Source organism: Zootoca vivipara, chromosome 1, assembly GCF_965207765.1.
Source record: "Zootoca vivipara chromosome 1, rZooViv2.hap1.1, whole genome shotgun sequence".
NCBI classification, from domain to species: domain Eukaryota; kingdom Metazoa; phylum Chordata; class Lepidosauria; order Squamata; family Lacertidae; genus Zootoca; species Zootoca vivipara.
In genome coordinates this window covers 10159553-10184126 of record NC_142582.1, presented here as the reverse complement: position 1 = coordinate 10184126, position 24574 = coordinate 10159553, and the positions used below count along the sequence as shown (strand labels likewise).

General features: G+C 46.1%; 1 protein-coding gene across 1 annotated transcript in view; it reads left to right on the top strand.

Annotated features, from left to right (window-relative positions):
- The window catches only part of KIAA2012 (KIAA2012 ortholog), a 76797-nt gene that overhangs the window by 8202 nt on the left and 44021 nt on the right, over positions 1 to 24574 (top strand). The window contains exons 3-10 of the mRNA XM_035137391.3: positions 5612 to 5771; positions 8297 to 8455; positions 16045 to 16241; positions 18355 to 18538; positions 18873 to 19003; positions 20483 to 20633; positions 22817 to 23098; positions 23817 to 23942. Of these exons, the coding sequence (XP_034993282.3) occupies positions 5612 to 5771; positions 8297 to 8455; positions 16045 to 16241; positions 18355 to 18538; positions 18873 to 19003; positions 20483 to 20633; positions 22817 to 23098; positions 23817 to 23942 (1390 nt within the window). The remainder of the gene's footprint in view (positions 1 to 5611; positions 5772 to 8296; positions 8456 to 16044; positions 16242 to 18354; positions 18539 to 18872; positions 19004 to 20482; positions 20634 to 22816; positions 23099 to 23816; positions 23943 to 24574) is intronic.

The following is a 24574-nucleotide window of genomic DNA, read 5'->3' as shown; positions in this document are numbered from 1 at the left end:
AAGGACAGCTGGACATACTGTATAAAGGACCCCATTACCTTCAGTAGCTTAGGGCCTCATCAAACCTAAATCCGGCCCTGAGTTAACCCATTGCTTCATCTGATCAGGCATATGGATGTTTTTTTTATTGGGAGAGCAGCCGAGTCCTAAAAAGTCTTTTTGAAAAGTCCACCCTTCCGTCAAACCACAATTCATCCTGCCCCCATTTAACTGTTTCTGGTAAAACCTCCACTGCTTTGTGGGATATTTTTGGGAGAAGAAAAAGCTAAGGAGTAAACCCTACACAAATCCAGAATTTGTGGGATTTCTTGGGTGGCGCCTTCCAGCAACTCCTGCAGCCAAACTGGTGACAAACGTATTGCTCCGCTTTCCTTTGGACCACATTGGGAAGGCCAGGAGCAGGGTCTTTTCATCTGGGCAGCCCATTACCTACATAAACGCTGCCCAGACTTGAGCCCCAGGGAGCACAAGTGGGGAGAACATTGTTGTGCTCAAGTCCTCCTCTTTGTGGGTTCCTCTAGGCATCTGGCTGGCCATTGTGAAAACAAGATGGTAGACTGGATGGTCTTGGACCTGTTTCATCATGTTCTTTTGTTCTGTTTTAATCGCCATTGCTGGGGAAATCAATATACCTCGGAAGTTGAATAGAATCTGTTACGGAAGTCCATTCGACTTCCAAAGTGCGGCTTCTGATTGGCTTTCCCCGTCGGACGCCCAGCTTCCGAAAGAACATTCGAAAACTGGAACACTACTTCCGGTTTCTGATCGTTCGGGAGCTGAAACGTTCGGCTGCCAAGTTGTTCGGGATCCAAGGTACGACTATATAGTGAAACTAGAAATGTCTACCCGAATGCCCTTGAGCAGAAGTGTGTAAATTGGAACCTGGGAACAGGGTGAATATATAGAATAACTAGCTGCAGTACCAAAGAAAACGGACAAGTCTCAGCATGCCTGCTATTACTCGAAGCACTTCAATAGTTTTCATAACAAGGCACCAGGACATGCTAATATAATACAACACAATGGCATTCGACTCATTTAGAAACCAAGACCAATTTAAGCTTTATCAATTCCCCTAAATTTGAAGTTTTGCTTTGGCTGAAAAGCGGGAGAACGGCTACAAAATGGTAAAGAGGAGAAACAAAAGTTATTTACCATTAATGAGGCATATGAATTGCTGTTTTCATATAACACCGTTCACCTTTCCAGCTGCGTTTTAAAGCTATTTATTTCTCCCCCTCTCCCATTTGTATTCCACCATATCCTTATCTTCAGGAGGCTGACATATTTCAGAAGACTAAAGTGTTTTTAATCAAACGAAGCAGAAATACAAAAATAGAGCAAGTTTAAAACCAGCGGCTCTCAAACAATATGTGCTGCTTTGAACTCCTTGAGACATAAAATGTGGCAAATAAATCAATAAAATAAATGTTTGCTCCAGCAGTTGCTTTTTAATGCAATTATTTTCAAACTTTTTAAGATATTTAACTGTATCACGTTGCAAGTAGGTGTTTATGCACCAAGAGAAGGCAGCCATTTCTTCTTCTTTAGGAATTTTCCTTGTTCATTCTCATTTTAAAATTTATTTCATCCATACATATACCACTTAATTACTGACACACAATATGCAGCACTCACCCCCATTAACCTGAACACTTCACACCCAGTTTCTGCCTCATATCTACTCCTGGTTCCCCTATTATCGAAACATAAATCATGCCATGTGACCCCCGAGCCAAGGATATAAGTAACTGTACAACCTTTAGAAGGCATCTGAAGGCAGCCCTGTATAGTTTTATTACGTTTTATATGTGTTGGAAGCTGCCCAGAGTAGCTGGGGCAACCCAGTATAAATAAAAATTATTATTAGTATTAGTATTATTGAATTGTATGTCCCTATTTTAATCAACTATCCCTCATCCCATTCTTTTCTTACACCTCTCACACATCTGCCAACACACACAAATGCTCCATCACTCCAATATCTCCACCTCAATCACCACACGGCTATCACCAATTACTTCATCTGTTCTACTAAAAAGGTGCTGCAAAAAAACAAACACCAAACCAGCAGGAGACAATGAAACCACTCACCGATAGAGCAGTATAAATCTATATCCTGATAATGAACTTGCTGAGGTGTAGCTTGACATGAAGATCTCACAAACAGCTTATGGGATGGCAAGCTTTCATCTGGGGTATGCCATTTCACACTACGGGGTGTTAGTTGAACGCTGCTACAGACTGAAAAATCAATGAATCCTAGATGTAATGTTGGAGGAAAGGGTTCCACAGCCGAGACACAGGCTTGCCACTTCATCGGGCCACCAATGTACCCATGGGCGTACTCAGCGAGGGGCGGGGGGGCAACTGAAAGCAGTACGAAAAGAGGCCTTCTCTCGCTGTCTGATTTCGGTGACCATTCACCGAACTTTCTGGTCACACCTTGTATGATCCACACAACATCTTCCTCATCCAAGTGGCAGCCCTCACTTTATCCCATTTCATTTGGATTTTCCTGGTGCATGGATGTGATTCGATCAGGCGGAAGTCTGACATATAGTCGCACATTACCTAACTTTGGACATACTGAAGCACATTGTGTACTATGTTATACTGGGTGCCATCTATCACCACCCCCTACTTCCATTGACAAGACACTTCTCAGTAGGTGGCGGCCAGACATGACACACACTTTCCTTTCCTTTTTTAACCCACTGTTTTGTTCAAGTCCGGTATATCAGAAAACTTGCAACTCAAAAGTTCCACAATGGACATTCAAATGTCTGCAGTAGACCTCAAGTTTTTGGAACTCAGGGAGAATAGGAAAGTACAAAATCAGAGGATAGGACAACAACTCATAATCGAAGGGAGAGAAGAATACCACACTAGTGTCAGGAGTATGGGCAGGAGTCAGGCTCTGGGGCCTGTAGTGCTTTGCAGGACTGGGGCCTGCCTCAGCTTGTGCTGGAGAAGCAGGGAGTGGCCACTCAGGTGAGGGCATTTGATATCTCACTGCACCTGGTGGCAGGAGCTGGGAGGGATAAAAGCTCAGCATTTCCCTTCAGCTCTTTGCCACAGCAACGCTATCCCTGCCTGGTTGCATCTGGCCTCTTGCTCCTTGGACCCTTGCCTTGCCGACGCCTTGATCCTCGACTCTTGGACCCTCGCTTTGCCGACGCCTTGATCCTCGACCCTTGGACCTTCGCCTTGCTGATGCCTTGATCCTCGACCCCCCCAGAACTTCGCCTCCGCCTGGCTCCTTGACCCTGCAACTGCCTGCTGCTGGACCCTCAGCCCCGCACCTGTTCCTGCTTCTACACCACCATCTCGCCTCTGGTCCTGACGTCCTCAGCCAGGGCTTCAACCGCCTGCCGACCGGACCGTGACAACTAGTCATAATGATAGAAGATTGGGAAAGGTTGTGGAAGAAGAATATGAAGTTTACCGCGTGTAATGCATTGAAAGAAAATATGATGAAGATAATGTATAGGTGGTATCTTACACCGGTAAAGTTAGCTAAGATTTATCATAAACAGGATAATAAATGTTGGAAATGTAAGAATGTGGAAGGAACCTTTTACCATATGTGGTGGACATGTCCCCAAATAAAGAGCTTCTGGGATAAGATTTATAATAAATTGAAGAAAGTGTTGAAAAACACGTTTGTTAAGAAACCAGAAGCATTTTTACTTGGGATGATTAGAGAGGAACTACCCAATAAAGATATTACGCCTTTTCTGTATGCCACAACAGCAGCTAGAATTGTATTAGCAAGGTATTGGAAAACTGAAGATATACCCACGGTGGACGACTGGCAGATGAAGCTGATAGAATTTATGGAGCTGTCTGAGCAGACTGGGAGACTCCGGGACCAGGGGGAAGAATTGGTGGAAGAAGAATGGAAGAAATTCAAAGTTTATTTAGAAAAGAATTGTAAGATTAGTAGTTTTTAGCAAAAGATTTGGAAGTAAAAGGAGGTTGTAGAAGAGTGATAGTTAAGTTTATTTGGTATTAAGATTTAGTTACGTGCCATTATTGTATGGAATTTTAAGATTTACTACCGTAGTATAGAATTAAGATAAGTATAAGAGATGTATAGTATTGATAAGTCATTAAGAGTGATAATAAGATTGTAAATTAAGATTTAGAAAGTATTAAGGAAGTAAGATAGTGAAGCGTAGTAGGGAGGGAATGGAGGAAGTCGATTAAGAATGGTGATATAAGATTGATTTGATATTTTCTTTTATTGTAATGTTGGTGTTTTGTTTTCTTATGTATATTCTGTGTTCTTTTTTTCTTTGTCTTTTATGCTGTGTTTTTATAAAATCAATAAATATTTTTTTAAAAAAAGAAAAACACACTAGTGTGTGTGGGAAACATTGATGTGCAGGTCAGTTGAAAGCGCTCCTGTGCACAAGGCAAAATAGGGTCTGTGTGACCCACATGCACATTTACAGCCTTACTGTTTTCAATCTTAGTTTGAAACTCGGCCTGGAATGACAATATTTTTCTTTTTAAAAAATGAAGCAAAGTGATTCACGCAATTCTTTGATCCAGCATCTGGTTTAAGTTAAAATTCAGTTTTATTTAATATAATCTTGTTTACTGCCCAAAATTGTAAATGTTAGTCATCAGCTTCAAAACAGAAAATAAGAAGTCTTAGAAGTCCATTGTAAAATTTTGTTGTCTCATCTTACTCATGGGTGAGTCGGAGCGAAGATAGATGTAACATTTTAAGAGTATTTATAGAAGTCCTTCACCACAGTGGAATGGTTCTCAAACCTTCCCTTCCGAGCTTCTGTCCCAGCTTCTGCCAACCTAGCAGTTTGAAAGCATACCAGCACGAGTAGATAAATAGGTACCGCTGTGGCGGGAACACAGTGCTTCTGTGTGCTCTGGTTTCCATCAGGGTGTTCCATTGCGCCAGAAGTGGTTTAGTCATGCTGGCCACATGACTCGAAAAGCGAGATGAGTGCCGCACCCCATAGTCGCCTTTGACTGGACTTACCGTAACAGTCCCGGGGTTCTTTTACTTTTTTTTACCTTTACCTACTTTTTTTAAAAAAAGTAAAGTGGCATATAAATGTTCATATGTATGTATGTTCAATTCATTCATTATCTTATTTTTTTAAAATGCAAGCATTTTAATAACAGTTGGAAAACTTCTCATGGGCTTTCGGAGACAAGTGTGTTGGTGATTTCAGAGTACTAGCCAATAGGCACCCTGCAGAGCTGGCTTTTTCCCGTTCAGACTTAAGTATTTATTTACTTTATTTTATTTATTGAATTTATATACAGCCCTATACCCAGAGGTCTCAGTAAACTGAAAACATTCAGAACTGGGGGTTAGAGGTGGACAGAAAATATATATACTACATTTGCGCTGAATAATGTCAGATTGCTTTCTAAATACACCATGATTATTTACCCTCATTGTGCAAAAGAATCTGGGGATATTTCTAAGTAATTTGTGGGTCTCACTTATCTGTCTGGCTTCACAGATATTTGGGGGGGAAATGATTTACTAACAGTAGTCAATTGCCAATATTACCCAGTTGCAATTTTAAAGCTTTTTAACACCTTGTTATCTATATTATGGTTATGCAAGGATAAGAACAGGGTCACTTGGCAGCCGTACCTTCACTTCCTAACTGAACCAGACATCCGGACTGACAGACAGATGAGACCAGGCTATTCACCCAAGAGGTACCTCCTCAAACTCTCTCAGACTTGGGACCCGAGCATTTTACGAAAGCTTCAGTGTGCAGGTCAGTATGACTTGAAACAAGAATAGTGCAGAGAACATTGGGCACCATATGGAAACAAAATCATAAAAATTACTTGAAATGGTTGGAAAGTTATTATAAGGATGCAGGGGCAGAGGGAGGGGAGGCGGTGGGGGCGGTCCGCCCCGTCTGTCACCACTGAGGGGGGTGGCAAAATAGCGGGTGGCACTCACCGCGGGGCCACCTTGGTTGTAGGGCTGCTGAGTGGGAGGAGGCAGGCAGAGTCCTCGAAGGTCCTGGGGAGCAGCCTGCCCCGTCTGGCACCGCTCTGCGGGCGGCTGGTACCACCCCCTGCGGGCGGCTGGCCCTGCCCCTGGCATAGGGCATGCGTGGCACCCCAGATGCCCGGTCGGCTTCCTCCACCGCTGGGGGAAAACAATTGTAGGAAACATGTTTTCCAACTAAATAATGATCTTCAAAAAGACAAATAAAAACAAGACGACAACAAGAATCCGCCGACAGCCATAGCTGCCAAGTTTTCCCTTTTCTCGCGAGGAAGCCTATTCAGCATAAGAGAAAATCCCTTAAAATAAGGGATAACTTGGCAGCTATGCCGACAGCATACAAATCAATCTGGCTAATCTGATCCAAAAACACACGAACCCGGATCGAAATAGGACTGTTTATATAGACTTGCCGACCGTAAAAGGGGACGTGATTAGAAGGGTTAACAATAGAAATATGGTTTTGACTGAGATGGGGAGTTCTTAGAAGAGAGGCGTGGGTGTAAGGAAGAGAATTTTTAGTTTAGTATTGTATAAAAGCAGATAAATAATTTTATAATATGAATTAAATGAAGAAGTATGTTTAAGGCAGAAATATAATATGTAAGGAAAGAGGAGTATGATGTTGTCATAGATGATAAAAATGTAATCTATAATGAAAAGGATAATTATAGAATTTTGGTGTGAAATTTAAAAGGTATAAACATGTTTAAGATAGAAAGAAACAATGTTAAGATGATGGTTATGAAATTCCCAAAGAGAGTATAAGATGAACCACAGTAAGGGGGGCTGAGGAGGTCAACCTACAATGTCAGAAAAGATTAATGGTTTTTGAACTATATATGTATGTTTTTGTTTTTTTATTATGTTTAGATATGTTAATGTCTTTATTTGTGTTTCTTGTTTTCTATTTTAGGTAATGCCGGGGTTGGTGTGTGGGTGATGTATGTTTTGTTGTTATATGTCAAAAAATCAATAAAAAATATTTTTTAAAAAAACAAAAACACACGAACACACATATCCTGCTCACACACAAAAGCAAATCTCACTACAGCCAACCAAAGACAACCAACCACACCCTACGCCACCCCCAACCTCTCTCACCACCAAGAAAATACAAGAAGTGAATAGTAAGAGAACCCACACAAGTGATGCCGACACAAAACCCCACACATAGACTAAGTAGAAGAATAGAAGCATTGCCACCCGACCCCACTCCCCACTCCCCCTTCCCCCCCTCTTTACTTCCTAACCTAACACTGTATGTAACACTAATGTCTCACAACAAATGAAACTGATCTGTGGAAAACTCAGCTTGAAAAAAGAGACAATGCACATATTTTTGTAAACCAATAAATCTTTAATAAAATATATATTTTAAAAGACAAATAAAGATCCATACAGGTTTATAGAATAATTTAACATTTATTAATTAAAATAAACGGGGAGGGAGATCCTACTGATATCAAGGGATAAGTACATAGGACCAAAGTGTTAAATTTATGGGTGATGTGCAAGCAGATATATCACCAGATATTTCAACCTGCTGTGTCCACCCCAGAGATCGGCAACGTGGTGCCCAAGGGTATGCATGTGCCCACAGAGAGCTTTCATGGTGTCTACAGGGTCCCTTCCCTTGCTGAAATTAGACTTAAAGGGCCAAAGATTTATACAATCGGAAGAGAAACCAGAGTAATGGGGAATGGGGAAAATTTATTGTGTATGTGCAGAAATACCGTTCTTTTCCATCTATAAGACACCCCCATGTATAAGACACCCCCTATTGTGGGGGACTCAAATTTCAGAAAATGGTCTTCAGCTGGTAGGTCACGGCTGCCTGCTCCAAGGTTGGCTACAGCAGGAGCACCACCGCTGTGCAATTATAAGGGGAAAGATTAAGAAACCGTGTCCCCAAATGCATGTTTGGGTTAAAAGTGGCTCCTGAGTCTTATAAGGCTGAAGATACACATGTTTTACACACCAAAAAGGGGCCAATGGATGAGTCTTCAGGAAGGGCTGGGGAAGATTCCTGTCTGAGACTATGGCAAATGGACCAATGAGTTGCCTCAGAACAGGCATCCCCAAACTGCGGCCCTTCAGATGTTTTGGCCTACAACTCCCATGATCCCTAGCTAACAGGACCAGTGGCCAGGGATGATGGGAATTGTAGTCCAAAACATCTGGAGGGCCGAAGTTTGGGGATGCCTGCCTCAGAATAAGGAATCTACCTTTGTTCCTGTCTTTTTCCAAGTGATATATGAATGCTATGTATACATTTTGCAGGCTCTATCAGGGACCCCCTGTTGCTAGAGGAAGACACACCAGATCACAGAAAGAATCAGGATCTGTCAGCTGTTCCGCCGAAATATAATCTTCTGCATATTTTCTGTTCACCGTACCAATACTTACAGGCTGAATTAGAAGAAGAACAGGCTAAGCCAGGTACAGTAGCAAATGAATGAATATCTATCATCTGTCTGTCTGTCTGTCTATCATATCTATCTATCTATCTATCTATCTATCTATCCATCTATCATCATCTCACAACTAGTATTTTCTTATTCCCCTCTCCTTATATCAATTACAGCAGGCATCCCTAAACTCGGCCTGCCAGATGTTTTGGGACTACAACTCCCGTCATCCCTAGCTAACAGGACCAGTGGTCAGGGATGATGGGAATTGTAGTTCCTAAACATCTGGAGGGACGAGTTTGGGGATGCCTGAGTTACAGTAAAGGAAAGAAAGGAAATTAAATTAACGTGGCATACAGATATTTATGGTTTTATTGTAATGTCTGCACAGTGAATATTTATATTTATATAGTGCCATTTACCAGAAAACACAGCATTGAAAACAACTTAAAGCAAATTACAGTTGCAACTAGAGTAGGTCCTAAAAACATTACTCGAACTGATGCTTCCCAGAGTACCTCAAGGCTTATGCCTGGAAGTGGGGACGCTATGTCTGTGGCCACTTTTAGCTTCCATAGAAGAAAAGTGGGAGGAGATACCATTGTCATAAATAATAACACAAAGAAGGTGTTGTGACGTGGGGTTTGTGATTTCAGCTCTCTTGACAAAACATGCTGGAGACAGTTCTCTAGTAACAGCTCTTTATTAAAGTGAACAAGACTGAAGACTGAGGAGAGGAAAGCTACATTTATAGGGACAGGGGACTAGCTAGGAAGGGATACATTTTGGAGGGAACAATATCAAGCAATCACAGTGCTGCCTTTTGGAGGAAACCAATAAGACAGAGGATCCAAATACAGCAGCTTAAATGAACCAATAGTAGCTGTACCCTCTGGAACCAAAAGGCAGTTACTTTATCCTAATGCAAATACAGACAATAATAATACAGATATAAAATCCTTTGACTCAATACACAACACCCCTCCCCCCCTAGTGAGCACAGCAGACGTAATCCCTCAGGTACTGTGGGGTCCTACAACTTCTACCTGATCTCCTGACAACAGGTGTTGCAGATTCTGGATTGGGTGTTACCTGTGGTGGAGGGGCTGCTATAGGGGTTTCGTCAGGAACAGATGGAGTCCCAGACATCTCAGGGTCCCCGACCTGTACCTCGTCATCCTGAGGACTAGCAGACCCTGGTTCATTTGCTGAAGCCCCTGGTGACTGCACCTCTGGGCCATCTTCACTCTGGTCTCGCAGCTGTGCGTCATTAGCCAGGGATGAATTATCTGACTCCTCCCTGCTGAGCGCCCGGCGCCTCAGCTGATCTATATGTCTCTTCCAAACTTGCCCATTTTCCAAGGTCACATAATAGGACACAGGTCCACTAGCCCGGGTGATCACACCGGCCACCCACCGCGGACCTCGTGAATAGTTCCTCACCCAGACCAGATCTTCAGGGGCGAGATACCTTGTTGTGTCAGTCTCAGCCTGGGGGGTTGCTCTTGAATTACGGTTTGGCATTTTATCTGGGTGGACATAATCCAGCACCGTTACCAGTCTTCTACCTAAGAGCAGCTCGGCTGGCGACTTGCCCGTCACAGTACACGGCGTCGCATGCTGCAAAAATAACATTCGCGCAATGCGAGCCGACCAGTTACCCTCCATTAAGCGCGCAATGGATTCTTTGGCTGTTCTTACCATGCGCTCAGCCTGCCCATTGGAGGATGGGTGAAAGGGCGCGGATGTGACCCCTCTTATAAAGTTATCAGCCAAGAATGCCCTGAATTCTTGGGATACAAAAGCTGCCCCATTATCTGATACAATGGTCTCAGGTAACCCGTGGGTAGCAAACAGCTGCCTCAACACCTTGATTACGGCAGCTGATGCCATGCTAGGGACCATCGCCACTTCTAACCATTTGGAATATGCATCAACGATAACCAAAAAGACCTTCCCTTGGAATGGCCCAGCAAAATCTATGTGCAGCCGGCTCCAGGGAGTCCTGGACTGCTCCCACCAGTGGACTGGTGCTCTGGCCACTTCTGGCCGCACCTCTTGGCATGCCTTGCATGTTCGTACCCATTGTTCTATGTTCTGGTCCATTCCAGGCCACCACACATAACATCGGGCTAGCGACTTCATCCTGACCATTCCCGGGTGTCCCATGTGAAGCGTCTCAAGAACCCTGTTTCTCAGTGGTGCTGGGATGATCACCCTATCTCCCCATAGGAGACAACCCTTATGCATGGACAATTCGTGCTGCCTTGTCGCATAAGGCCTGAATTTTTCTTCATGCGGACCACCTGGCCACCCCCTCCCCACCCAAGTGAGCACACGGGAGAGAACAGCATCTTTCCTAGTTTTCTCAGCTATATCCGTAGCTGTTACAGGAGCCCCCGGAAGTGTTTCTAGCATCATAATGTGCTCCGCTGGAGCAGGATCCTCATTGCTCCCGCCAGGAAGGGGCAATCGACTCAGCGCATCAGCATGGCACAACTGTTTCCCCGGCACATGGGTCAAGGTGTACTGGAACCCATTCAGGAATATTGACCAACGCAACATTCTGGGGGAGAGAATTTGTGGCGTTTGTTTGTTTGGGTTGAACAACCCTAACAGTGGTTTGTGGTCCGTTTCAATGGAGAAATGGCGACCGTACAAATAATCATAGAACCTTTTGATTCCGGACACAATAGCCAGTGCCTCTTTATCAATTTGAGCATAGTTGCGCTCTGTGGGCGACAACGTACGGGAATAGAAAGAGATGGGCTTTTCCGACCCATCCGGTTCCCTATGACTCAGCACAGCCCCCAGACCGTATTGAGAGGCATCACATGCCAGGACCAGCGGCTTTGACTCATCATAATGAGCAAGGACGCTCCTGCTACTCAGCATTCCTCGCAAGGAGTCAAAAGCCTTCTGCTGCTCCCGCCCCCATCGCCACACATTCTTTTTCTGCAATAGTCTATGTAATGGTTCAGCTACCGAAGCTTTCTGGGGTAAGAACGAATGATAAAAGTTAATAAGTCCCAGGAATGACTGCAACTCCGTCTTGTTCTGTGGTCGTGGTGCCTCGATGATGGCCTTAATCTTAGCATCTGTGGGGTGGACGCCTGATGCATCAATTTTAAACCCCAAGAAATCCACAGTTGGCACCCCAAAACTGCATTTTTCTTTTTTCAGTTGCAACCCCACCTCCTTGAACTTGAGCAACACTGCACGGACACGCGCAACCAGTTCCTGTGGGTCTTTTCCAGCAATCAAAACGTCATCAAAAAATGGCAAGACCCCCGGCAGACCTCTTAACAGGCGTTCCATGAGCCCTTGAAAAATCCCTGGGGCCACACAAACTCCGAACTGTAATCTGTTAACTCTGAACGCCCCTTTATGTGTGACAATAGTCTGTGCTTCCGCTGATTGTGGGGTTACTGGCAGCTGTTGGTAAGCTTGTGCCAGGTCAATTTTGGCGAACACCTTGCCCCCAGCCAGTTTAGCCAACAGATGTGATACGACTGGAATGGGGTATGAGTTTCCCCTGAGTGCCTTATTGATAGTACATTTGTAATCTGCACATATCCTGACTTCCCCATTTGCTTTAAGGGGCGTGACGATTGGAGTCTCCCACTTAGCAGAGTCCACGGGTGAGAGAACTCCCTGCTTGACCAATTTATCCAGCTCTGCCTCGATCTTGGGTTGCAGTGCAAATGGCACTCGCCTTGGTTTGAGTCGGATTGGGGCCACACCGGGGTCCAACTCGAAGTCAACTGGGGGCCCTTTATAACAACCCAGTTTTCCATTAAAGAGACCAGCAAATTCCTTGCATAATGCCTCGCTCATCTCAGGGCAGGTTTGGATTGAATTAAGCCCTGAGATACTCAGTCCCAGGGCGGGGAACCAGTCAGTGCCCAGGAGACTGGGGCGACTGCCCTTCGCAATCACCAGTTTGAGTACAGCCTGTTTGTCCCGGAACTGTACTCTCACGGCACACATTCCCATAACATGGATGCGGCCTGCTGAGTACGACTGCAAGGTTGCCGGGAAGGGCTCCAGAGGGGGCAACTTACCCCTGGGGAAGAATGTCTTCGCGGTCTGGTCCGACACGATGGTGAATGCAGATCCGGAGTCCACCTCCATGTCGCACTGCTGACCCTCAATCTTCACCTTGACATGTGCCTTGCCTTGCGCTGGAAACTGCACGGCCCTCCCGTTGATCTCCGTTACGTAGTGGCAGTCCTTTAGAAAACGAGTTGCTGTGGGCGGTCTGCGATGCTCCAGTCTAGGTGCTCCTGTTGCTCCCGACGCCGCCGATCTACAGACCCTGGCGATGTGACCTGTCTTCCCGCACATCCGGCACATAGCATCCCTGAAACGACAACTCTTCCGCCCATGGTTTCCGCCACAACCTGGGCAACTGCCTTGGTGATCTTTGTGCACTGTGCAGGCCTGACGCACCAACTCGACCCCACGGACTGGGCTCTGGCTCGGAGTAGCCTCTAGTTCGTCCATGGCATGCGCAACTTCTATCTGTGGCTTAGTGGCCTTGCGACTGGCATCAAGCTCCTCTCTTTCATAATTCTCCGTGGCGGTGGCCTCCTTCAAGGCTGAAGCAAGGGTAACCTCTTCTTTAGCCACGATGCGTCTTCTGGCTTTCTTGCTGCTCAGACCACCAATAAACCGATCCAGGAGAGTCTCTTCCAGATTTTGGAAGCCGCAGTGCTGAGCGAGCTTCCGGAGTTCAGCCAGAAATGCGGATACAGACTCCCCAGCATGCTGCTGCCTCTTATGGAACTCCATCCGCCGGGCCATCTTGGTCTCAGTAGGCGCCAAGTGGCTTGTTAGGCAGGCAAGAATATCTTGGAGAGATGTCTCACTCAGCTTCGCTGGAGCAAGTCATGCCTTGGCTAGCTTGAAGGTCTCGGGCCCACAGTAGCTCAGGAATGTGGCCCTTCTTTTGTTGGCATCGGTGATCCCTTGAGCCACTGCGAAGAACTCAAAGCGTTCGACGTAGTCTTCCCAGGTGTGGGGCTCTGATGGCTGGAAGGGCTCCAATACCCTTGGACTATTCATTGTCCTAGCGGGCAGGGTCGTCTTCTCAGCTGGCCAGTGAGTCTTGTTCTCAGCTGCAATCCGGACTCTGAGGCAGGGTTGTGTTTAACCGCTCCTCAGCATTCCGGATCCCATCCTCGTCGCCAGTTGTTGTGACGTGGGGTTTGTGATTTCAGCTCTCTTGACAAAACATGCTGGAGACAGTTCTCTAGTAACAGCTCTTTATTAAAGTGAACAAGACTGAAGACTGAGGAGAGGAAAGCTACATTTATAGGGACAGGGGACTAGCTAGGAAGGGATACATTTTGGAGGGAACAATATCAAGCAATCACAGTGCTGCCTTTTGGAGGAAACCAATAAGACAGAGGATCCAAATACAGCAGCTTAAATGAACCAATAGTAGCTGTACCCTCTGGAACCAAAAGGCAGTTACTTTATCCTAATGCAAATACAGACAATAATAATACAGATATAAAATCCTTTGACTCAATACACAACAGAAGGCTGTGGTCTTACATAGACTGTGAGGTTGTGCTGCCCATGCCTTCTTCTGGCCACCTCACACTGAATTTTGTAGCAGTGGGAAGGGCAAACATGCTCTGAGAGAGACAGATTGTCTTTGTGGCCATTTTAGGCGGCTCGGGGAAACTTCCCAGTAGATTTTACCTGTATCCAGTTGCTAACTGAGGGAAACCATTAAGATTTTCTGCCTCAGGCATCATGAGGTCCTGCTTCCACATTTTTAAAGTTCTCTCCGGGCCACTCTCATTATGCTGAGTGTGTGTATGTGTGAATGTTATTAATGCAGAGGAGAAAGTGGAAAATTAAAATCAAATGCACATTTCTATTGCCCTGGGGAAAATTATCTGGATGGAATCTTGGGGCTCACCCATGCAGTGGACCCTCTGGTTACGAATGTAATCCGTTTCAGGGGTCCGTGCGCACCCCGAAAAATCAGTAACCAGAGGCACCACTTCTGCGCACGCGTGAGTCACGATAGAGCGCTTCTGCGCATGCGCAAGCGGTGAAAACACTTCTGGGTTTGCTGCTTTCACAACCCAAAGATTACGTATCCAGAATGGTACATAACCCGAGGGTCCACTGTACTTCCACTTGTCCTGTGTCTGGAAAACACAGGTCCAAACACTTTTCCATTTGCCCCACCGCTTTCCCGCTCTTTAGCGATAAATTGGAGCAAACATCAATCTGAGGAACACCCGGTGGATGTTTGTTCTGATTCAGTGGTAAAGAGTGAGAAGCCAGTAGAGCAAGCCCCCGAAAAACAAAAATGTAAACATAACTTGTGGAAACTGCCGAAGGCCCATGGAACAAGGGCGTACCCACCACGGGGCAAGTTAGGGCAGCTGCCCTACTCTAGAAGCAGCGCTGGTGGGCAGAGGCGGAGCACAGCCCGGCGGAGCGCGAGTTCACCATTCCCGCCGCGCCGCACCGCACCCTCCCTCCAGCTCCCCGTCGCGCCCTCTGGCAAGGCCAAGCGCGGCGGGGAACCAGAGAGCGCGGCGGGCGGGAACGCTGAACTCGCGCTCCGCTGGGCTGGGCTCCGCCTCCGCCCACCAGCCCTGCTTCTAGGGAGGGGCACAGCCCGGTGGAGCGCGAGTTCGCCGTTCCCGCCCACTTTGTGGCCCCTCCCCTTCCGTGTCTTGGCCCCTCCCCTTGCCCCCCCCCAGTTTTGATCCTGAGTACGCCCATGCCATGGAACCCAGCAATAGTTAAGCCTGAGCAATGGCAGAGCGTTCCTCATTGGTGCCCGGGGTGGGTGTGCATGCGTCAGGGCGTGCACAGCGGTTCTGGGGGTGGGGTTTACTGCCGGAGCAAGCCCCACCCACTAGAGCTGAGCAGGGCTGCGCTGCAATGCCTGCCTGGCTGTGCAGTGGGGAGCCCAGCCAGCCGACACGGCCAACACTGCCCTGCTTTGAGGGGTGTGCTCACAGCACCCTGCGAGCCTAGTGCTACTTTGTGAGACTCGCAAAAACGATGCAGGGCTGGCAGGGCGCATGCCTGTTGCGTCCTTCTCAAGCGGCCCTCACTCATTGCTGAAATGCGAGATGCCCCCATCTGCATTGGCATTCCCCTGGCTTTTGAAGAGGCACCTTTTTATATGGACATTCCCTTGATCTCCTGACCCAAGTCTCCTGTTTTAAATGCTGTTTTAATTGCTGTGTTGTTTTAATGCAGAGGTGGGGAACCTTTTGGTCCTCCCAATGTTGCTGAACTACAACTCCCATCCTCCTTTGCTGGCCGGTTCTGATGGGGGTTGTAGTTCAGCAACATCAGGAGGGTGAAAGTTTTTTCCACTCCTGTTTTAATAGTACTGTCTTATTGCACACTTTAATCATGACAATTGATATTTTAATGTTTGACCGATTTGTTTCATTGTGTGTTTTAATTATGGCGTCTTTTTCTGTGTTTTAACAATGTTGTGCAGGTTTTTTAAATGTTTTGTAAACTGGTTAGAAGCCCTCTGGGCATTATAAAGTAATATTAAAACAAAACAACAACAATACAACTGCTTTGCATTGTGCCATGATACTCACATACTCACCTGTCTGACAGGCCTTGCTTCCTCATCTCAGAAACAATATGAGGAAAAAGCCAGACTGGGGGAAAGCTATGAAGAAGGAAAGCATGCCAGAATAAGAGCTCGTATTCCTTTAAGGATTTCAGTAAGAAAACTGAGTTTTCACCTTCCACGACAGCAGGCAAAGGAGCCCACCTGGAGCCAGCACACAGCATACAGCAGGATACCAGAGGTACTAATAATTAGACCAAAGTTTTAGGCTAGACGTGGGAGATGCTCATATGGGGAACCCATCAGCCCCAGTCAGCATGACCAATGGGCTGGGCCTCCCTCCACCGTTAGGCCATAGGTATTGTTGCAGAGGGTGCACATGTTGAAATTCCCTCTTCTTCATGGCCTATAAACAGGGCTTTTTTTCATAAAGAATTCCCCGGAACTCAGTTCTGGCGCTTCTCAGTTGGCCGCCATTGCCATTGTAAGAGAACAAGGTGAGTTCATGCTGAGTTCCTTCAAGATCCATTCTCCACTTTCTCTGGTCAACTTACAGACTCCCCAGGCCCTTCAAGCAAATTATGGACAACTCTCTTCCACATGATACCACTTTGTTCTCTCATGAGCCTTGATTTCACATAGGGATGGATACACAAGTGGAGCCCTGTGTGCGTGTGCCTGCAACACACATGTAGGAAAGCCTTGTGAGCATTGTAGAGTAATGCTCTAATAGTGTCCCGACTTAGGAGCCTTCGTTTATCTTCCCTTGGCCTAAGGGCTTATCCACCTTTTGCCCGCTCTTTCCAGGCAGAGGTCTACAATGCTCCATGACCAAACATGGTTGTTTTTCTGCCCCAGAGCTTCCCCTGTGAAAACCTGATCTTTGGTGCTCAATCGGAGCAAACATAGTAGTGGGTTTTTCCACCAATTGCCATCTGCTACGGTTCAGCTTCAAAGAGCGGGTTTTGGAAGGGGCAAGGTGAATATAAAACGGAAGAAGAACAGTATAAAGAGTTGAGGGAGATAGCAATTCATGCTAAATTAACATGTGCTATTAAGGTAAGATGGGGAATGTGCAGGAGAAATTATTTGGGGGAGATATGGAAGGTATTTGTACTGTTAAAACGGAAAGGGGTCAAGCCAGCGCAAGAGGTGTTGAAATTTTGGGAGGTTGGATAGTCACAATGGAATGGTCTCGGGGGTGGGGTGCACTTTCCAAAAAATATATTTTAAAAGAGCGGCTTTCGCAGGGAAAGCTCTGGAGCAAAACAAAGGGCACTTGGACACACAGCTTTAAATCGCAGACAGTGCCTAGAAAGAGCAGGGCAAAAGTTAAGTTTGGAAAAGCTCTAAGCCGAGATGCTTTATAAATCAACTCCAGTGTTCAGTTCCTTCCCTTTAGTCTTTGAATTTTGCACCACCTGCCTCCCTCTGCTGGCATAAGACTGAAGTGTGGGTGAGTAGAGCAGGCTTTTTTTGTTTTTTTAAAAAAGAAAACCTCTGATTTAATCCCAGAGTTTATGAGCCCTGCATTAAAAATGTTTGATGTTTTATTATGGTTTTATATTTGTTGGAAGCCATACAGAGTGGCTGGGGCAACCCAGTCTGATAGGTGGGGTACAAACAATAAACATTATTATTAATTATTAGCTGCTTAATGGCCCAAGGTAAGTGGACTGTCACGGTCCGGTCGGCGGGCAGTTGAAGCCCTGGCTGAGGACGTCAGGACCAGAGGCAAGATGGTGGTGTAGAAGCAGGAACAGGTGCAGGGCTGAGGGTCCAGCAGCAGGTAGTCACAGGGTCAAGGAGCAAGGCAGAGGCGAAGGTCTGGGAGTCAAGGAGCAAGGCGTCAGCAAGGCAAGAGTCCAAGGGTTGAGGATCAAGGCGTCGGCAAGGCAAGGGTCCAAGGAGCGAGAGGCCAGAGGCAACCAGGCAGGGATAGCGTTGCTGTGGCAAAGAGCTGAAGGGAAATGCTGAGCTTTTATCCCTCCCAGCTCCTGCCACCAGGTGCAGTGAGGTATCAAGTGGCCTCACCTGAGTGACCACTCCTTGCCTCTCCAGCACAAGCTGAGGCAGGCCCCAGTCCTGCAAAGCACTACAGGCCCCAGAGCCTGACTCCTGCCCATACTCCTGACATGGACTCCCACACCCACACCACGTAAATATATACTTAATTAAATTACTGTTTGCTGCTTGTTAATGGCGACCAAAATCTGAAGCATGAAGTGGCCCAGAGAGCCACTGCCAGCCATTGTTGTTGACAATGCTGAGCTAGTAGTTTGACTTGGTATAAGGCAGCTCCCTACGTTCCCATGAATGCTGCTTTTCAAGTGTACTTTTCCGTCATCTCCTAGGACAGATGGGTGGACGTTCCCCGAGACGGAGAGGTTCAAGGCCACAGTGAAGAAGTCGCGAACCAATCCAGAGATCATCAAGCAATGGGGAAAACCAGCATTGATACTTCTGAGCTCGGGTGCGAGAAATCCCACGTGACTTTCTATGGAGGTTTCTTCCCTGGAAAAAAGATCACATACAGCGGTAAGAAAGTTAAGGCTGCTGTGAGCCATTCAAAATTCACCCGCAGGTATTCTGAGGATTGCTAACGGCAGCAATTGTTTCTGCCTGTTAAAAGCACAGGGAAATAATTTGTCGATGGGCAACAGTCTCAAAATGCAGGATTAAATGTAGGACAAAGGTAGAAAATTGCACCAGTATGTTTCCACCTGCTGAATTTCCGCATCTTGGTCTGCATATTGTTTCAGAAAACAGTGATTAAGTAGATTTGCATTAAAATGTGAACAGAACCAAATTTCTCCCTGTCTCTGATCAGGATGACTGTATTTGATCTCTCATCTCCTCTTGGTTTCCACAGTTAACCAAAAGTATCTGAAGGGCAAACATGGGAGAGATGAAGGAACCCCTGTGACTACAGACTTGTTCTCTCCTATTCAACCAGGAACAAGGCCAGAGCAATGTGAAGTCATGAAAGAACATAGGAAGCAGGTCCGTTTTTGTTTTACCTCCAAAAGTTCAGCAGGTCCAAGTCTGGTCCAGGCCTGGATGGAAGACCACTCTGAAATCCCATGTGATTTGCTTTGTGTCCCACGGTGGAAGAAAGATGGGGTAGTAATGTAATAAATCCCTTGATGTTGGGAAAGATGGAGGGCACTAGGAGAAGGGGACGACAGAGGACAAGATGGTTGGACAGTGTTCTCGAAGCTACGAATATGAGTTTGACCAAACTGTGGGAGGCAGTGGAAGACAGGAGTGCCTGGCATGCTATGGTCCATGGGGTCACGAAGAGTCGGACACGACTAAACGACTAAACAACAATGTAATAAATAAAAATAATCTGGGAAGGAATAATAATAATAATAATAATAATAATAATAATAATAATAATAATAATATATTATTTATACCCCACCCATCTGGCTGGGCTTCCCCAGCCACTCTGAGCGGCTTCCAACAAAATATTAAAATACAGTAATCCATCAAACATTAAAAGCTTCCCTAAACAGGGCTGCCTTCAGATGTCTTCTAAATGTCAGGTAGTTGTTTATCTCCTTGACCTCCGATGGGAGGGCGTTCCACAGGGTGGGTGCCACTACCGAGAAGGCCCTCTGCCTGGTTCCCTGTAACTTGGCTTCTCGCAGCGAGGGAACCGCCAGAAGGCCTTCGGCGCTGGACCTCAATGTCCGGGTAGAATGATGGGGGTGGAGACGGTCCTTGGAAAAGGCAAGAAGAAAATTATCCATGTAATTGAATATAAGGGTATAAGTATATAAAAGCCCAGCAAAACCCTTTTTCATAGTCTTACATGATGCCCTATGGCAGCACGATTGAGGTGGCAATTTTTTGGTTTGACATTGTCAAAAAAAAGTTGTTTTGCAAAATGGAAAACGGTGATGCCATTCCTACCAGCCTTCTGCTTCTGATGAACAGTCAGTTAATAATCCCAAAACAATACCCATGAATAATAGTGAAATAGAGGGCAACACCCTTGGGTGTAGCACAGCGGAGTTAAGTATGGCTTAGGCTGCAATTCTATGCTCATTTACCCATAGGTAAGTCACATTAATCTTTATGGGGCTCACTTTTGAGTAATCATGCATAGGACAAGGTGGCATTTCCCCACTGAAATCAAAGGGGATTAAGCATGATTAACTACATGCTAGGTTCCTAGTGTCGTGTTTAAACTACAAGTACAAACATGGATTCTCCCGAACATTGTTTCAGAATGCTTACAGTTGAATGCATGCAGGAAAACGTAATAGTTCCAAAACCAGAATGTAACCAGGAACTCTGCCCACCTGTAGAGCCCCTTCCCTAAGCAGAGTTGGGTAACAATTTTCAGGAATGCCATCCGGGGTGATTTGAAATGGGTGGCGTCAAAATGAGTGCTGTCAAAAACATCCCCCCCCCCAAAAAAAAAACCCAACCACCCTAACACTAACATTTTGAAGTTTTGTTTTTCTCCAGGTGCCAGAGATTTGCAGGTTGCCTCAGATATCCGAAGACTCGCCCAGAGCTTATAGGGAAAAATTTAAATCTGGGAAGCTTCCCAAAGAACCTGTGGCTTTCCCATTGCTTGTTCAGCTGGAAAGGGATCCTGAGGCAAAAACCCTGAGAGGTAAAAACCACCCCCACGCTAGATAAATGGCAGGTGCACATTCAGTAAAGGGGAACGTCCCCCATTCTGGGCAATACCAGTTATAGCATCGGTCACGTTATCTCCTCAGAATAACTGTTTCCCCCCACGCTTGTTCCCAGCTAGGTTCAAATTCTGTACCCGCATCAAAGGCAGTCTCTCTGCTAACTTCAAAAAGTTCTCCCCCTGCCAGAATCAAAGCGCACATATTGCTTTCCTTGAAGTAAAACAACAGTAGGCCTCAACAAGATCATAGACTTGTAGAGTTGAAAGGGACCATGAGGGCGATCTACTAGTCCAATACCAGAAGAAGCCGGTCTACCTTCTGCCCATCCCTGCTACAGAGTACATCTTGTAGGCCAAGCCATTGCTCTCCAGATAGTGTTGTGGGTGGTACTGTGGTCTAAACCACTGAGCCTCTTGGGCTTGCTTATCAGAAGGTCGGAGGTTCGAATCCCGGCGACGGAGTGAGCTCCCATTGCTCTGTCCCAGCTCCTGCCAACCTAGCAGTTCGAAAGCACACAAGTGCAAGTAGATAAATAGGTGCCACTGTGGCAGAAAGGTAAATGGTGTTTCCATGCACTCTGCTTTCTGTCACAGTATCCCATTGTGCCAGAAGTGGTTTAGACAGGCTGGCCACATGACCCAGAAAACTGTCTGGGTCGGCTCTCTCGGCCTGAAACGCCGGCTCTCTCGGCCTGAAAGCAAGATGAGCGCCACAACCCCATAGTTGCGTTTGACTGGAGTTAACCATCCAGGGGTCCTTTACCTGTCTGTGTGTGTGTGTGTGTGTTGGATTACAAGCTATAGTCCCCATGCTTGCTGGGGCAGATGGGAGTATGTGTTCAATAACATCTGGCATGCCATATGCCAGTGTTTCTCAACCAGTGTGCCTCCAGATGTTTTGGGACTACAACTCCCATCATTCCTGACCACTGGTCTTGCTAGCTAGGGATGATGGGAGTTGTAGTCCCAAAACATCTGGAGGCACACTGGTTAAGAAACACTGCCATATGCTCCCCACATCCCTGTTTTGGGCCACCTTGGAGGCTAGCTTAGGTACTGTCCAATAATGCCAGAAAAAAGGGCAGCTAAGAGCAAAACCACAGCAATGTGTATTTATCACCAAGTAAATTGTTTCTTTCCCTTATTTGCATTATAATATAAAAGTGCTTTGCTCTGGTACCAGGTAGATAAGACAATGGGTAAATCCCCTTTGTGGGGGTGGGGTGTCACTTTTAGCTTTTGCATTTTAAGTTTTGAGTCCAGGCTCACGGTGCATAAAAGCAACTGGGACAGGGGTCCCAAGACTACGGCCCCCGGGCCGGATGCTGCCCAATTGGCCTCCCAATCCGGCCCGCGGCGCCCCCCGCCGCCCGCTGCCGCCGCCTGCTCTTGCAGCGCGCTGCGCGGCGGCACACTTCCAGATCGGGAAAAAATTGCCGACAATCATTTCTGCGCATGCGTATGGGCCTCTCCCGACCCAGAAGAGGTCATTTCCGGTGCACTTCCGGGTCAGGGGAGGCCCAAACGCATGCGCACAAACAATTTTCGGCATTTTTTCCGGCCTGGAAGCGCGCCACCGCGCCAGTAAATGGGTGTGCGCATGTGCGCGATCGGCGCGGCGGGCACCGGCCCGAAGGCGGGTAAGTCTGGGGACCCCTGAACGGGGATGTTGCAATAATAGTGCGTCCTCTCCAACATTTCTCGGATGAAAATAGCAAAGTCTTATTCAATAACGAAGACAACAACAATTTTATTATTTATACCCCACTCATCTGACTGGGTTGCCCCAGCCATTCTGAGCAGCTTCCATCATATATAAAAATAATAATAAAACATTAAACATCAAAAAAAACCACCTTCCCTAGATGTCTTCTAAAGGTTGTATAGTTACTTATCTTGTTGGCTCGGGGCTCGCATAACTCCATACCCTCCAACGTTTCTCCACTGAAAATAGGAATGTCCTACGGAAAAGCAGGACATTCCAGGATCAAATCAGAAACGGAGATGGCTTCTGTAAATCCGGGACGGTCCTTGGAAAACAGGGACACTTTGAGGGCCTGTGAGAGGATGGGTGAAACACTGTATGTTAGTTAATAAACTTCATTTATTCTCTCTCTCTCTCTCTCTCTCTCTCTCTCTCTCTCTCTCACACCTTTCAGGAACTAGTTGTAATGAACCCAGACCTGAGGTCGATGTCTGTGATGAGCATCTGTCTGCTTTGCCAAATGATCTCATTTTAGAGCCAGAACATAAAAATCAGCAGCAGGAGGAGGAGGAGAGGATGATGATCAATAGTGAGATCCTGGAGGCTTCCCAAGGTAGTTTCCACCTACCTCCAATAAATAATGGAGAGTTTCTGCTCAACGGAAGGAAGATGAGAAAGAAAGAAGAGCATTCTGAAAAGAACAGCCAGTATCAAAGAGGTCTGTCCTCGACTTACGGTAGGTGGCGCCCAATGTAGCCCACTTTGGGGGAGGGCAATATTTTTTGCATGCAAAAGATCTCAGGTTCAACCTATGGCATCTTCACATCCAGCTGTGCAAGACTCCTACGGTATCTCAAGCTGCTGATAATCCAAGCTGTAGACCAAGCATCGCCAAAGTGGTGTCCTCTGGGTAATTGTTGAACTACAGCTCCCACAATCCCTGGTCATTGGCCAGGCTTGCCGGGCTGATGGACACTGTAGTTCAACAGCACTTGGAGGTCACCTGGTTTGCTTCCCCCAGTGTAGACGGCACTAAGCCAGATGGACAAAAGAGTACCCAAAATGGTGGACGGTTACATCAGTTGACAGTCTACAGTTTATAACTACCATATGAAGCAAGTTTCTTCACAGTCACAAGAGCTAGAAACTTGCCTTTAAAGCAAACAAAACAAAACAAAACCATGCAGAAATTCTTAAAATGCTGAGTTTCATTCCAGTTGGTGGATTCCTGCCTGGTTCATCAAACCCACAGATGTGCAGAATGCCAATAGCTCTCGACATAAACTCTAAGGGAAAGTGAAGGAAACAGCACTGGAGGATAGGGAAATATTTCTGGAGTTAAGTTGACTAAATCTATGGTTGTGCTCTAGACATACAAAAGAAGGCAAATTTGTTTTCTAGCATTTAACTTTCAATAACGTGCTTGTTCCCCCTCCTCCTTCCTTCTTCTCAAGAACATCAGAATGGCACCTCACTCCACCATCTCCCCCCCGATACAGAAATCCCGTATCCATCACTCTTGGGATCCGTCCAAACTACTGACAATCCCAGGCACTCTGGATTCATTCCAGACGAAGAAGGTAAGGTGGGTGTAAAAATCTACTGTGGTTAAGTCTCTTGTCCAAAAGGAACAGATTGCACATCTAACTCTATATGTATAACCCAAATGTCAGATAATATCCTGAACGACTTGTTTAGCCAGAACAGTTTTTCTTCTTCAGACAATACTATTTTTATTATGCTCAGAAGCAGCAGTTAATATTTGTGTTTGTGTGTGTAGATAGATAGATAAATAATAGATAGATGGATAGATATAATTGTTGTTGGAACTTGTATTTCTCAACTCTGTAGCAAGTATCTAAAGGAGATGGCAGCTCATTTATAATCTGGTCGGGTATTTGTACTGTTTTAGCCAGCCAATATGAGTCACCATGCTTTTGAAAGGCACTTCAATGCAATCTTCAGAATCTGACTGGCATGTTGTTGGCTTATAAACCAACTCCCCATTCTCCAGGTCTAGTACAAACACACACTGGGCAGAATATTCCTAGTCTTGCTGACAGTGGCAGCCATTAATGCTAGTATAATACCTGTGCGATGTATTAGATCCTATGCATTATACACAGCAGCAGCAGCAGCAAAATAGACAGCAAAACAGTCTAGAAGTTGCATCTTAACAAGCACAGGTGGTTCAACAGCATCCACGGGGATG